Raw genomic sequence first — 15693 nt, forward strand, 5'->3', positions numbered from 1 at the left:
TCCAGTCCCTCTCTCAGCCCTAGGAATCAGGCAATGGCAAATCACTTCAGATATTTTACTAAAAAAAATAAATAAAAAAAAATACTGCAAGAACTTGTCCAGGCAGTTGCCACAACACTAAAACAACTTTATTCAGTGCTCTGCTGTGCTGTAAGAGTCTCTCTAGACCAGTGTTTCTCAACCTTGACCATTTTAAGGCATGTGGACTTCAACTCCCAGAATTCCACAGCCAGCATGGCTGGCTGTGGAATTCTGGGAGTTGCAGTCCACATGCCTTAAAATGGTCAAGGTTGAGAAACACTGCTCTAGACTCAAGTAGCACTTTGCAAAACAGAGTGAACCTTTACACACTGGATTAGAAATACCAACCGAAGCAATTATGGGACAGGTATCAAAGTCTGCGATTTGTAGCCCAGAACATCCAAAAGGCATCAACCCAGTAATAGAATAACAGAGTTGGAAAGGGACCTTGGAGGTCATCTAGTCCAACTTTCTACTTAAGCAGGAGACTCCCTACCATTCCAGACAAGTGCCTGTCCAGTCTCTTTTTAAAAGCTTCTAGTGATGGAGCACCCACAACTTCTGGAGGCAAGCCATTCCACTGGTTTATTGTTCTGTTAGGAAATTTCTCCTTAGTTCTAGGTTGCTTCTCTGATTAGTTTCCATCCATTGCTTCATGTCTTGCCTTCTGGTGCTTTAATAGGTTGACCGGTGAAGTCGTCTATAAAGCCCTGTATGGGAGGTGGGTGGGACCTTTTTAATATAGTGTAAGTACGGTTATATTGTAGCTTTCGTTCCTTTTATCTCGATTTTGCGATATTCACTTAGTTTTCAAGACAAGTGATAGATTGAACCTAGACCGGCGGTTAGTAACTACTCTTACTGCTTCTCAAGGATCTCAACGAGAAACGCTTCCACCGATTACCGTAGCCCAAAATGCGCGCTCCTGCTACTGGCAAATCACTAACTCTCGCCAATTCAGCCCGCCTACAAAGCTGAACCAATCGCCTTTCAGCCTTGGACGACGTTAGACTCGAACCGAGCCAATCATTCCTCCGCTCGTGGCGCGAGCTTCTTTGTTCCGCCCTCCCTACTGACGGCAGTTTGGCCTACGAGCAAAGATGGGCGGATTTTTAATTTGCCTAGCCACATTCTGGCACGCGGCAATAGGCCGTGATGCACGGGGAGGGCGTTAGAGTCGCCTGTAACCCCGCCTTTTTCAAATTGGTTCCGCCCCCTTCTCGGGCAAGCTTACCTTGGCGTTTTCGCACGCCGCTTGACAGTGTTGGCGCATGCGCACCAGAAGCTGCCGCGATGGAGCTGTTGGGGGATCTGCCGCTGCGCTTCTCTCGGTTGCCCATGTTTCCCTTCTTTGACTTAGCGCATTATACCGCTTCCATCCTGTCTCTGAAGGAGCAGCGGGGTGAGTGAGTAAGTAGGCCGAAGTCCGGAGTAGAAAACTTGTTTTTAGTTCTAGAAATTCCGGAAGGAGCAACCATAGCTCCTGACCATGTCCAGAGTCAACAAGGTTTCCTAAGGTGCGACCAAGGGCTTACAACTCACCCTTGTTTAATATGAAGTCTACTAGCTTATGCTGAAGATAGTTAACACATTTTCTAGATAAAAATTAAACTTCCTATTTTTTTGGTATTTGGAGGATTGGTTATGGATGGACAAAATGGCTATTTTTACTTACATGCAACATAATTAATGTATGAACTTTGACATTCATGACATTTATGGATGAACAAACACGTAGAAAATCCCCCCTTTAAAAAAAAGCATACCTTGTTTTCAGTAACTCACAGTTTTACAAAGGTTCAAATTATAATTCTAATAAAATTATAAAACATTCTCTATAAAGCATACTAATACATCAATATTGTACTCTTATTTTTTTTTAAAAAAAGGATCAACTGCTTTGGGAAGTAATACAAGTTTTTGTCTGATGTTTAAAAGGACTTCAGTAATATTATGAAAGCAATATAGCCTATGTATTTGGATCACAAATAATTTCATATACATTTGATGGGGAAAAAAATCCTTAACACCTGTCAGTCAGTGGCTTAGCTGGAAGGATTTTATTTTATTGTACTGTGTCATGTTTTCTTGATAGTGTAAAAGTTCACATAGTTTTTGTAAGCTATTATTTATTTGAATGTTTTTAAAAAATGGAGATTAGAAGATCTGCAAGGATTAGCCAGCAGTGTCAGGTGGAAATTATCTTGTGTAAGTTCAGTATAAAGTAAATGGCTTACCAAAGGCACTTGGTGTTACTTTTAGAAGCAGAATATTGGGCAAGAGAGATGTTTGACCAACTCAGTAGAGTTATTTTTATGTAACATCCACTAGGAAATAATCCGTGAGATAATTTTCTATTTTTAATGCATGCAGAGTATTAGCTTCATTTTTTTTTAGCAGAATGACAAGGTAACTTGAGGTAGTATCAGAAGACAGTAAATTTGGGGGAGTTATTTCATATGAATAGTCATACATTTGCCTGCTTCATCTCTCAAACAGGTAAATATATTTGCTCCGATTTGACTCATTTTTTTTCCCTCCTTTACAGCTAGTCCTCAACTTAGCACCACAATTAAGGCCAACATTTCTGTTGTTAAGTGAGACACTTAAGTGAATTTGCCCCCATTTTACGATCTTTCTTGCCAAACCTGTTAGGCAAATCTCTGCAGATGTTAAGTTAATAACATCTTTGTTAAGTGAATCTGGCTTTTCCATTGACTTTGCTTGTCAGAAGATGGCAAAAGGTGATTATATGACCCCCTAGGACACTGCTACAGTCATAAATATGAGTCAGTTGATAAACTTTTGAATTTTGATCACGTGACCATGGGGGAATGTTCCAAGAGTTGTGTGAAAAATGGTCATAAGTCACTTTTCTCAGTGCCGCTGTAACTTCAAATGGTCACCAAATGAAAAATTGTAAGTTGAAGATTACTTGCATTGTTCTGGATGCATATCTTCACACACACTGTAGGTAGGGTTGGTCCCCATTTTGTTGCTTTTCGGAAAGGCCCTAAAAATGTTTTGTCAATGGGTCTGGGGATCATGAATGAAGATGGAGCAGACTGATTTGGTGTGTTGTTGCTGCCATGAGCACGGGTGGTTTTTTTTAAAAAAACATTTTTTTTATAGTGTGATGAATTTTTAAATGGTGCCAAACACTCAGAAACACTCAGAATCATCTATGTCTAACTTGGGCAATTATATAAATTTGTTTACTAAATTAAGTAAATGTTGTCTTGGAGAAGGGGAAACAAGGCAGAAATTGAAATATTTAGTAAAGGCCAATGATTCTTGTAATTTGGTTGTCAACACTACTATAATATTAGTGTGTGCACACATACACATATCCTCTGTTATAATCTATCTAAATTGAATTTTGTTTTTGGAAATGATCTGTCCCATTCCCGATTCTGTCCCTTGGCCACCTAAGATGAAAATCTTTAGTGACTTACTTCTTGTCGTTATGGACTGGAGCTAAAAGTTCAGCTATAAATTCAGAGTCAATTTAGGTGAGAAAAATGCCACCTCACATTATGACGAGAAAAGATCTCTCTCTCTCTCTCTTTCGCTCAAAATACACACACACACACACACACCTATATATATATATTTTTTTTTCTGAGGTTTTCGCGGGTGTTTGTATGTAGGTCTTTGGTTATTCGGGTTTTCTCCCGCGTAAAATTGGAAGTGTCTTGGCGACGTTTCGACGAAGTCCCATTCGTCATCTTCAGGCTGGTGTTTTCCGCTCCGTGCTTCGAGGAGCACGAAGCTGAAAACACCAGCCTGAAATGACGAATGGGACTTCGTCGAAATGTCGTCAAGACACATCCAATTTTACGCAGGAGAAAACCCGAATAACCAAAGACCTACAAATACACACACACACACACACACACACACACACACACACATTTTCATATATATATATATATATTCAAAATTTTGTGGCTGACAAAGAGTTAAAGTTAAAGCCACAAAATTTTGAATTTACAGTGTTCACAGTAGTGACGTCTGCCTAAATAAAATACTCCTAAATTGGAGTGAAACGCGGAACAGACTGATTTATCCTATATTTGGTAGACCAGGTGCTTCATCCAACATATATATATATATATATATATATATATATATATATATATATATATATATATACACACACACATATACATACACACACACACACACACACACACAGAGAGAGAGAGAGAGAGAGAGAGAGAGAGAGAGAATACAGGAAAAAATCAATTATTTCTATTTTACTACCTATTATTTTAAATTTTAAAACTTCTAATATTTGAGATTGCAAGGATATAAAAAGTAACAATTACCGTATTTTACTTCTAACTGAAATTTACAATGGTAATGTGACATTTTAATGTCCACCTTAGGTATGAAAGTCAGCTGGATGAATTTGGGCCAGTCATTCTCTCCAGCCCAACTCACAGTCACAGGGTTGTTGTGGAGAAAATAGGAGGAGGGGAAGTATTAAGTATGTTCACCACCTTGAGTTATTTATAAAAATGAAGAATAAAAAAAATCTAAAAAATTTACAGCTCTGAGTTTTATGAATAACGTTCTGATATGGGCACTAAGCTATCCGAGCAATAAAATATAAACTGAATATTAAAGATAGACATCATTGGGTAGGTATTGCCATCTGTTGTGGACACTGTTTTTATGCTAATGTAATTCTTGTGTAAAATAATGTTCAGTGGCCTCTCCATTTCAGTTTCTAAAGTGCTCCCAGGTTGCCTTGTGGCATGTACAAATTTTTGCAAGGCAACAGTACAGTTCTTTCTTCGGTTTCATTTTCTAACATTACTTTTTCCAAATTGATAGAAACAATTTTTTAGAAAGAAAGGATAAAAATTGTCTCTCTGGAAGCCACCCCAGCACTCTTATACATAAATTTATTCGCAGCTTGTAAAGATCCATCCCCAGTAAATTGCAAACCTGCAAATGTAGTTGTATTTCCCTATGTTTGGGGGCTTTTAAAAAAGGGGTCTGCAGGCACAAATCCAAAGTTCTTCATAAATAGAAAAATTCCAGTTTTTAGAAGAACAATTTAGCAACATGTTAAGCTCTCTAAACCATAACTTCATCTCAATAATCTGGTTCGCCAATAATGATTAATCAGTAAGGAACCATCAGGAGAGATTTCCTGAACATTTGCACTAATATTCCTGCTATTTACTAATCTCCAGCATAAAAAGGCTGACAACCAAATTTTTAAAGACTGATTTTTTTTTCTGAATTAACCAGATGTTACCTCTAATCTTTCTCTTAGTTAGGTTAGACATACCTAGTTCCTGCAATTGTTCCTCTGTGTTTTAGCCTTTAGCCCCCAATCATCTTTGTTGTTCTTCTCTACACTCTTTCTAGAACAGTGGTTCTCAACCTTTCTAATGCCGTGACCCCATAATACAGTTCCCCATGTTGTGGTGACTCCCAAGTAGGTGTGGCCACCAATAAGAGGGAGTAGGACAGCTAGGGAAAAGGGAAAAAAATGGTGGACAGCGTGGTTTGGCGACCCCCATGAAATGGTCGTTCGACCCCAAATGGGGTCCCGACCCACAGGTTGAGAACCACTGTTCTAGAATCTCAACATCTTTTTTGTATTGTGGTAACCAAAACTGGATACAGTATTCCAAATGTAGTCTTATCAAAGCAACGTAAAGTGACACTAATAATCATAATAACAATCACCAGTCAACTTAAAATGCAAATAAAATAAAAAAATAAAGTAAACCCAAAAGATATGCTACATTTTTGGGTTAATTGCCTACCACAATTGCTGGCATAAGGGATTAAAACATTCAGACAAACTGAAAGATTCTGATGCTACATTTCTTTAAAGAGTTGTGATAAGATTTATATGTTTCTTTTATGCTATTTTATTGTTACAGTAGAATACTTGCAAATAGTAAAATCTATCAAGTTTCTTTTTGGAGACAGTAGTCTGCGTTCACAGATTATATTAAAGCAAAACACGACTTGCAGATTTTTGGTCTAGTGTTACATGTAAGAGATGTCAAACCATGGTTTATTGCGGGGGGGGGAGTACTACTCAGGCTTGCTGCAGCCTTTGGCACTTGGGATTGTGCTCTTAAATTGCAGTGAATTTTGTTTTGGAGTTGTACAGTTTGTAAGTATGGAAATGGAAGTGTTTTGCTCCCATTCCCAACCTGTAGACTCTCCAAAAAGGGAGGGGAAATGTTGACTGTGCTTCTTCCAATGAAGTCGCTAGGTGTCTTCCTTAGCTGTCCAGAAGGTTGGGAAGTAAAGCTGCTTCTTCTCAAAGATAACTTAATGATAACTAATAACGGATCTAACTTTATCTTCAAAGGTTTTTATAAATATAGTATATCTTCTGAGGTATCTTTGTCGTAAACATCTCTACTGTATATAGAATTTCAACATAGTCATAAGTCTTCCAGAACATTTGCTAGCATTTTTGCCAAATTTAAGGCCCATTTTTCCAGCGCAATGATGGATTTTCTCAGCATGCTGGAGGAATGGACCTCAGATCTGGCAAAAATGTTAGGAAACACCATCATTGGTACTGTTGTTCTCCCCATTGGGGAAGGCCTGGGTCTTGTGAATGTATGTAGAGGTCTGGGCTCCCTCCTGGCCGCACCACACCTGGGAGACCTGAACCCTCTCCCTTGCACTAAGGCTTAATGACCTGCAGTCAGGAGAGTCAGGATCATAGTTGTTGTACAAATTGGTCTCAAGACATGTTGCTTCACTCAGCGATCAAGATTCTGGACCCAATTGTTGTAAATGGAGGACTCCCTGTAGTTGTAAATAGCATAATCTCCTAATTGAAAGTGTCTAGTTCCAGTCCATTTCAATTTGTTAATATCAAAGATGCCTTCATTTTATTTTTTACTGCATTGAACTTCCCTACCTTAATGATTCTTAGGTTCCATGTACTCATTATAGTTCTGTCTTTGCAGCGTTCTTTTCTTGATTGTTAACATCAACAACTAAATATCTTGAAAATGTTCATCTGCTCATGTAGATTTAGCACATTCAGCAACCTATCATGAAACCAACATTTGATTTTTCTTTTTTAGATTTTATTAGGCACAGCCTGATCAGTTGTAGTAACTGTATCACACAGTATAAATATTTTGAAATTCCCTTGAATCATTCTTCTCACCATAAATCCAACAGAATTTACATAGTTTTGTCTGAAGAAACCCATTTGTGTTTGTCAAATCCACAAAGGACTACCCCTGCCTAATCAGTAAAACCCTACTTTTCATGAGAAATAAATGGGGAAATGATCACTTCCTGTATTATTGACTTGGAGAACTTCCCAACCACAATGAGGCAGGATACATCTGGAAACAATTTAATCGAAAGAAGAAACTTTATGTATAAACAAATCACACTGAGTGGGGGTTCCATTCTTAAAAAGAATCAACTCAAACTTTTTTCTAAATTGTTTCCCAACAATCCCCATTCCTATCTGAGTTACCACTGCCCCATAAAGAGCTATGATGATTGAAATGCCCACATCAAAAAAATCCCTTTGTATTTATCAATGGATGATTCAATCATATATCAGGAAACATGAATTATAAACATTAGTATGATTTCTTCAAAGGAATTCCCTCTGAAATTTCAGATTAATCGAGTCTAAATTGTTTAAACTTTCCTGAAAGAGGATATGCCCGCTTCCCCCAAACGGCTCTGCTTTATGAACAACAGCATAATTTCAGATTCTAAAACTGAAGGTTTCCAATTACTATGTCCCTTGAATACAAATTATATCAGGTAACACCTTCAGTGTGTTCCTCCTAGTTAAGCTCTCCAGACCAAGCTGTTTGTGACTCAAGATGATTGAGGAGTGGATACTTTCTACAGACAGGTTTCTTAGTTCCCTCCCAATTGTTGCTGCCTTCAAAATAATCAAGATTTTATCATTTTTCTTTCCTCTAAGTTGTACTATTAATACAGAGGTCTTCAAACTTGGCCCTTTTATGACTTGTGGACTTCAACTCCCAGAATTCCTCCGCCAGGAGTTGAAGTCCACAAGTCATAAAAGGGCCAAGACTTGTGGACTTCAACTCCCAGAATTCCTCAGCCAGGAGTTGAAGTCCACAAGTCATAAAAGGGCCAAGTTTGAAGACCCCTGTATTAATACTTTCCACAGTAAATTCTGCAGTAGTTAGTTTTTAATCAAGGACAAATTTGGACTGAATTTTTTCCCCCTGCAGCCTGGCTTTCTGGCAGTGCTAGATCCATGTTGTTCAGTAGAAGCTGCCTAAGAGACACTTAGAGCAGGGATCTGCAACCTTGACAACTTTAAGACTTGTCGACTTCAGCTCCCAGAATTCCCCAGCCAGCATAGCTGGCTGAGGAATTCTGGGAGCTGAAGTCCACAAGTCTTAAAATTGTCAAGGTTGCAGACCCCTGACTTAAGAGTTATTTGTATACTCTGACCATCTCTGGCCCTCACCTTCTGAGTAGCACTATGATCCCTTTCATAATTGCAGCAAACTGAAGCAAGGGCTCTACCACTTTGATCAAATTCATGTAAACTACATCTCCCACGTTGTGTTCAACCTCAGAAGAATGGCTGCAGGACTTGGATTTGGCTAGTCTAAAGAAAAGAAGGATTAGGGGTGACAAGATAGCAATATTCCAGTATTTGAGGGGATGCCACAAAGAAGAGGGAGGGGGGGTGTCAGACTGTTCTCCAAAGAACCAGAGGGCAAGACAAGAAATAATGGTTGGAAACTGATCAAAGGGAGAAGCAACCTGGAGTTAAGGAGAAACTTCCTAACAGTGAGGACAATTAACCAGTGGAACAGCTTGCGTTCAGAAATCGTGAGCCCTCCATCACTGGAGGTTTTTAAGAAGAGACTAGACCAGGCATGTCAAACTCGCGACATCACATGAAATCTCATGACTTTCCCCCCATTGCCAGTAGTGGGATGGGCGTGACGCATCTGGCCCGCAGGCTGGCAGTTTGACATGCCTGGACTAGACAGTTACTTGTCTGAAATGGTATAAATCAGTGGTGGTGAACCTTTTAGAGACCGAGTGCCCAAATTCCACTTATGTATTGCTGGGTGCCAGGTGGGCGTGGCTATTGTAGAAATGGTAGACTGGGTGGGCGTGGTCATGGTGGGTATGGCCAACTCGATGTTGCTCTGGAGGGTGGGGCAGTGGGCAGGAGAGCATCTTGCTCAGCGGGTGTGGGGGTATGGGGGGAGGCTCCTGAGCCCTGCAGCTCTTCTGAGGGGGGGGAGGATGGGCTGTGCTGGGATTGGGGCTCCTTGTGCCTTCTGCTGCCTGCCTGCGTTCTTCTGCCGAAGATGCCATGACTCCGCTTGCCTGGCAGGGCAAGGGCACGCTCATGCATCAGGACGCACATAGGGCTGCTGCCTCGCTTTCCATGCCTGCTTCCGCCGAAAGTTGCTCCCTTTATAGCCTCTTGCTTATTCCCAGACTGCGCATGTGCAGCTCTGCGGAAAGCTGCGCATGCACGGAGAGGAGGAGGGAGCAGCTCGGCCCAGCAATGGCTTGTGTGCCACCAGAGACAGCTCCGCGTACCGCCTGTGGCACGCGTGCCATAGGTTCGCCACCACGGGTATAGGTTCTGCTTGAGCGGGGGGCTGGACTAGAAGACCTCCAAGGTCCCTTCCAGCTCTATTCTCTTCTATTCATCTCACTCCAGCCAAAATCTGAAGGCAGCATTTAAATAACATTTAGCACTAGTTTATTTTTTTATTAATAACATTAAAACTCCTTTAATTTCTACATTAGAAATGTTGGATTTTTGAGTGAACATAAGGCAGTGTCAGGATATATAGTATACACTAACAGGAAGGTTGTGACTCTGTTGTCTTCCCCTCCTTGCCTTCACTGAATCTAACCCATATCTTCCACCATTTTTCTTAAGCTATTCTGCCATTTTATGGGGTTACTATATCCCTCCTATCACATCCTTTCCCATGGCTTTGATTACCAACCTGCTCTCTCCATCCAAGGGTTCCTTTTTTAATGTTTCTTCACTGAGAGCTTCCTCCTCTCAGACCCCCTTATTTTCCTTAGAACATGCTGCTCAGGTCTCAAGGTTGGCTCAGCCTTCCAGCCTTCCGAGGTTGGTAAAATGACGTCCCAGATTGTTAGGGGCAATAAGCTGACTCTATAGCCGCTCAGAGAGGGCTGTAAAGCACTGTGAGGCGGTATATAAGTCTTAAATGCTATTACCATTAGCGCAGTAAGCCGATCAGGGAATTTAAAGAACCATGTGTTGGCTTTTCTCCTTTTGCAGCAAAATTAAAAGGAAAATTCCTTATAAAGAGCTGTTTGTATCTTCTCTTGTTTTCAGGAGTAGTTGAAGTCGCATATGGCAGCCCACTTGCATGTTGGTTTAGTGCTATGCTTTACTGTTTCGGTGGGTCCATATTATCTTCGCTGATGCTAGCAGAACCTCTAATTGCATTTCTTGCCAACACCACAGGTGTCCTCCTTGCCTCATCCGTCTGGTAAGTAACTTTTAATACATAGTGCATTTTTTTGATAAATAATACATATTTTCAAAGTTATTGTTTATATGGCTTCAAGCCACGCTATAAAGAGTTCATTTTAAAGTTGTCGTCTGCTTAAAGGAATCTGTCAGTGAATTTTAAGATTGTTAATCGAGCGAATTTGCATAAATATGTTTACAGCTCTATCAGTAATTTGGAAGGGGAAAAAAAACCCTTCATCCTAGAGAAAGCTTTTTTTAGTTCGAGAGAACAAAAAGTCTTCTGATGGATAGACTTGTGGATAATTTAAACAATGTCTGATTTTAAATACAAGGGACTGTCTAGATGTTTTAATAAATTGAAAGATTATTAATTATTTAATTGTTAATTGTTTAATTAATAACTACTAACTAGTCTTAATTAGTAATCATTTAACTCCTAACTATTAAGCACTTTGGATTTCTCGGAAAGAAATTAGGAACGTGTAAAAGAATAAGCATTTGATATACAGTGGCAGATATAAAAGCAACAATTAACAGTATATAGTTAACCTCCAGATTGTGAAAATATATTCCATGAATTTTGCACAGAACTATTATGAGGGAGAGAGGGAGACTGAAGCATTATATGGAGTTGTGCCTCTGGAATGGCCTCCTGTTGGGTGTTTATTTGGATCCAACGGTATCTGCCTTCCAGAAAAAGCTAAAGACAGAGCTTTTCCAGAGGGCGTTTGGGACAAATATCCGTTACCGTATTGCGTCTGGGTTTTAATTGTTTTAGGGTTTTTTTTAGATGTCTCTCTCTGTCTCTCTCTATCATAAATATATATATTTGTCTGTGTGTGTCCCTGCACACAAATTTTGGAAACTTCCAAGAATCCTGTGATTGTACGGCAATAAATTAATAAATGAAAAAAATAAATGAATAACGCTGATGGGTTGGCATAATCAGTTATGGGTAGTTTTCAACTTATGACTTGGTCGCTTACAAAAGACTTAGCTTGGAGCTACTTATGACCCAAATTTGAAATTCTGATGGTTGCCCCCCACCCCCGTAGTCAAATGTGGTCACTTGACTGTGCCTTATGACAGTTTTGCTGAAAGCCAACATTTACTTCTGGTTTTTTTTTTGGTAAAACTGTACCTGTATTCGCAGTCTGCCTACCATTGTCATGATTTATGACTGTGGTAGGCAGACTTCACTACAATCGTAAGTCGAGGACTGTCTGTAGTCCAATGCCAGCAAAACCCTCCCTGTTTCCTTCCTTCTTTCTCTCCATTTCTAGTAACTCAACATTGTTTAACCAGTATAATTCACCTTTTTAAAAAAAGTGCATTGAAGGTATTTTAAATGCTGTACTTTCTTTTTAAAAATATACTTCATATTTCTGATGGGAGATGGGCCATTTTCACATGATTGATGGGTACATCTGTCTATAAGCAAAATGTAGAACAAAATGCTAAGGGAAAAAGGCTGGTTTTAGATTTTAGAATTTAAAGTGTGTTCATTGATGCTTTTCTTACAGGCTGCTTAGGAGTAAGTTCCAATTGAAACCCAGTGGTGTTTAGCTTTCCATAAATGAAAATTGGGTCAGCCAGGCTGCCTACATCCATTCTTAGACTATAAATGGAAGCCAGCAATCTGTTATCTTCATGGCAGTTGCCTTTCCTGTGACTGCTTGAAATTTAACATGTAAAGCACAAAGAATAGAGAAAAGACACACACACACACACACACACACACACTTATGCACACTCCAATGTGAACTTAACAAACCAAGAGACCCAAGAACAGCATTTAGCCTGCTTTGCAATTGACACTGATGTCCTATTACCCATAAATAAAATACATGCTGTTCTTTTTAGGGCCTCTCATTAAGTAATAAACCTCATTAGCGGTATTGAATGATGTTGGAATGCTTGAATCTCAGCCTTTTGCAGTTGCTGCAACATAAACTGCTGAATTAACTTCTTACCGCCTGCGTTTTGCTGAGTACATTTTGTTTAGTGCAGTTTACTTTCACCACAGAAGCTTCTTAGCTCAAGCACTAATGTATATGGACTAGGACTTAATGGCAGGGTGAGAATACGTTTTTGCCTTAAGCCATTTGGTTTGTGGCCTGACAGACAAAATTTCTTCTGGGAAACATGTAGCTTGACTTCAAAGTTTCCTTACGTGAACAGTTTCTGCTAACACCATGGTGTTTCCAAATTATTTTCTTCTTTAGATATCTATCCATATATACACACATCAATATGTTCTTGTGGGCTACCTGGAGATGCTGGGGGATATCTGTGAGTGGGTGATGGTAGTATTAGGAATGAGGTAAAGAGGAAATTGCCAGAGTTGCCTCCTTACCATTTTCATAAACGGAAAAAACAACTTGGAATCTGAATCCATGTTTTGCTAATCTTGTCACAAATGATTGACAAGTTGAGATTTATCCCAAGCTGCTGAAGCCGGATTGTAGATATGGTGGGATACGCTTACGGTAGAATGATCTTTGTGTACGAAGGGCTACTGATTGGAGACTTAAATGGTTATGAAGCACAATGTTCTAACTTAATCAGTCAGAAAGAGACCAAGCTCAGTGGACAACTTCATTCCCTGCCTCTCTGCAAGAATGTCATGGTAAGAAGCAGCTGCAGAAACCCTGCATTCTGTTCCTTTCCAAGACATATTTATGGAGATTCCCCAATCATCCAGGTCACGGTTGTCCCAAAGGTGCTTCTTCAGGAGGCAACTGAAAATGGAATCCTTCCATTCCCCACCATCTACTCAGAGCTGAAGAAGCTCCTTGGATGAGAAGTGAAACAAAGAAGACAGAAAAACAAGAAAGTCCAGTTGCCTCCTGAAAAAGCACCTTTGGAACAACCATGACCTGGGTGACTGGGAATCTCCATAGACATTTAGTTATGCACTTTGGGATGAACATCCTCGAATGGTGCAGGAATATGAACAGATTTCCCGAAAACATTGCAGACCACAGGAACCATTTGAGCTTCAGTTTGAGATGCAGACAACACAGACTCATCCCCAATAGCGTTGCCTGTCTTCAACAACGAAGGGACACAGGACAGAAAACATCCTGCAGCCAAGAAGGCTCCGCACACACATCTGTATCCCTGAGGATACAGATAAACCTCCAAATGGCCTCAACCACTCTCTAAAAGAATGCAAATGACCAGCTTTCTGCAAGAAATACAAATCCTTCCATTCCCCACCATCCAGTCAGAGCTGAAGAAGCTTCTTGGATGAGAAGCGAAACCTCTTCAAAGAAAAACAAAGTCCAGTTGCCTCCTGAAAAAGCACCTTTGGGCTTTCCACAGACATTACTTAGTTCCTGTTAAATGTCGCACTATGACTTTCAGCTCTATGGAGAGCTGAAAGGCAACCATCTGATCACATCCCTCTACAAGGGGAGCATCATAATGTTCACAATAGAACAAGTGAAGATGTATGTAGGCTGAAACAAATATAAAGTAACTGGCTTATGATTTGTCCCTTTATTCTATCTTGAAAAAATTCATTTCCTAATTTTTATCTCTGAGGTCAGGGTCTTTTTCTTTTTCTTTTAATTGATGTGATCTGTTTTAGAAAGCAGTGATGTCCAAAAATTGGATAAATATACAATGAGTAAAGGAATACACAATAATATGTTGTTACAAGCAATCATTCTAAGTCAGACATGTCAAACACAAGGCCCGGGGGCCAGATGTGGCCCGCAAAGTGGTTTCATGTGGCCCGTGAAGCCATCCTGGAAACAGTGAGGGAATGGCCCCTTCTGCCTTGGCCCTGGCCCAGGCCAGGCAGGAGCCAATGTACAATTTTGTGGTGGCCATCTATGCTGAAACACATTCAGTCTTAGCTTCACAAGGCTGTCTGGAAACAGCGAGGAATCAGGAGAACCTTGAACAGCAGCCTTGAGGAAGTGGGGCTGGGCTTGGTGCCGCGGGTGCTCAAGGGCCAGGCTGGGCATTTGACCTCTGCTGCCCTGGGCTCCGGGCAGCCCGCACCACCATCCAGCCCCTCACCCCGCATGGCCTGAGAGGAACAGTGAGGCTCCTCCAGTGGACCATGCCTTGGCGCTTGCCCTGGTCCCACCCCCTTCTGCCAGAGACCCTAGATCTGTCCCACTCCTGCCCAGGCCCCCACAGGCACCCTTGACGTGAACAATGTAGAGCTAGCCATGCCCACCCAGTAGGCCACACCCACTCCATCCACGCCCACCCAGTAGGCCACACCCACCCTGGCCACACCCAACCAGCCCCCTGAGGGCAACCGCAATGCTGATGAAATTGAGTTTGACACCCCTGTTCTAAGTAATGCCATTATTCAGGCAAATCATTATCAAGGACAAAGTATTCATGTTGAATAAGGATTCATACAAAGCAGTTTTCCTAAATTCATAGGCATAAATGTTTTTTGGCTTGAATGTTAGCAGTGTATACATATTTGGGTTGCCTGATTTGTTTATATGGAATTTAACCTGCTGCCCCAGAAAATAATAAAGTGAATTTTCTTTCACATAGCTTGAGAATCAGCAGCATAGTGTTTGCTAGTATAGTAGCTGAGCACCACTAGATGGCATTCAAGAATCTCTAAAATTCCAGTTTTTGTATTAAATATTGGTCCAGGTCCCTTGTTACTACATTAGATTTCATAAATACTGCTCTATTTAAAAATGAATTGTATAATTCTTTTTGGTATCTTTAACATCAACAAAGAATTTTAAAAAACACCCTTCACCTGAATACATTACTGGTCTCTGGCATAGATTATCTATAGATATGAAAATTTTGACCTATGAAGCAACTCTTGATTTGGAACAATTTTGTGTGGGTTGAGAAATCAGTCCAGTTTGGATTCCATAGACATTCCATAAACATTGTTGAAGCCAACTGATGTCTTTTAATCACTTTTAATGTGTGCTGTTGTATATACAGGCAAATGACAATACAGGTTATTTTATTCCACTGAGGGGATGGGGTGTGTGTGACATGAATTCATAAATCAATACAGCATCATATTGACTGGCGGGTAGTATGAGCTAATGGGCTTTTCAAAAGGGGCATGTCCATCTTTAGGTTAACACAACCACCGTTTGTGAACTAATGGAGAAATCAGGGCAATTGGCATAGTTTTAAGCAAGGTTTTACGGTGTGGTGAATTGTATTGT

The 15693-nt window shown here is 40.4% G+C and overlaps 1 protein-coding gene across 2 annotated transcripts in view; it reads left to right on the top strand.

The window, feature by feature from the left end:
• Positions 1-1266: 1266 nt before the first annotated feature.
• TMEM38B (transmembrane protein 38B) overlaps positions 1267-15693 on the top strand; it is a 40059-nt gene continuing 25632 nt past the window's right edge. The window contains exons 1-2 of one of the 2 annotated variants that reach the window (XM_039350442.1): positions 1267-1423; positions 10376-10532. In XM_039350442.1, the coding sequence (XP_039206376.1) occupies positions 1315-1423; positions 10376-10532 (266 nt within the window). In that variant the 5' untranslated portion in view covers positions 1267-1314. Of the gene's footprint in view, positions 1432-10375; positions 10533-15693 lie in introns of both variants that reach the window. The other variant, XM_039350443.1, reaches the window with a different exon arrangement.

Source organism: Crotalus tigris, unplaced genomic scaffold (genome assembly GCF_016545835.1).
Source record: "Crotalus tigris isolate CLP2741 ecotype Arizona unplaced genomic scaffold, ASM1654583v1 scf7180000018334.392729, whole genome shotgun sequence".
Taxonomy (NCBI): Eukaryota; Metazoa; Chordata; class Lepidosauria; order Squamata; family Viperidae; genus Crotalus; species Crotalus tigris.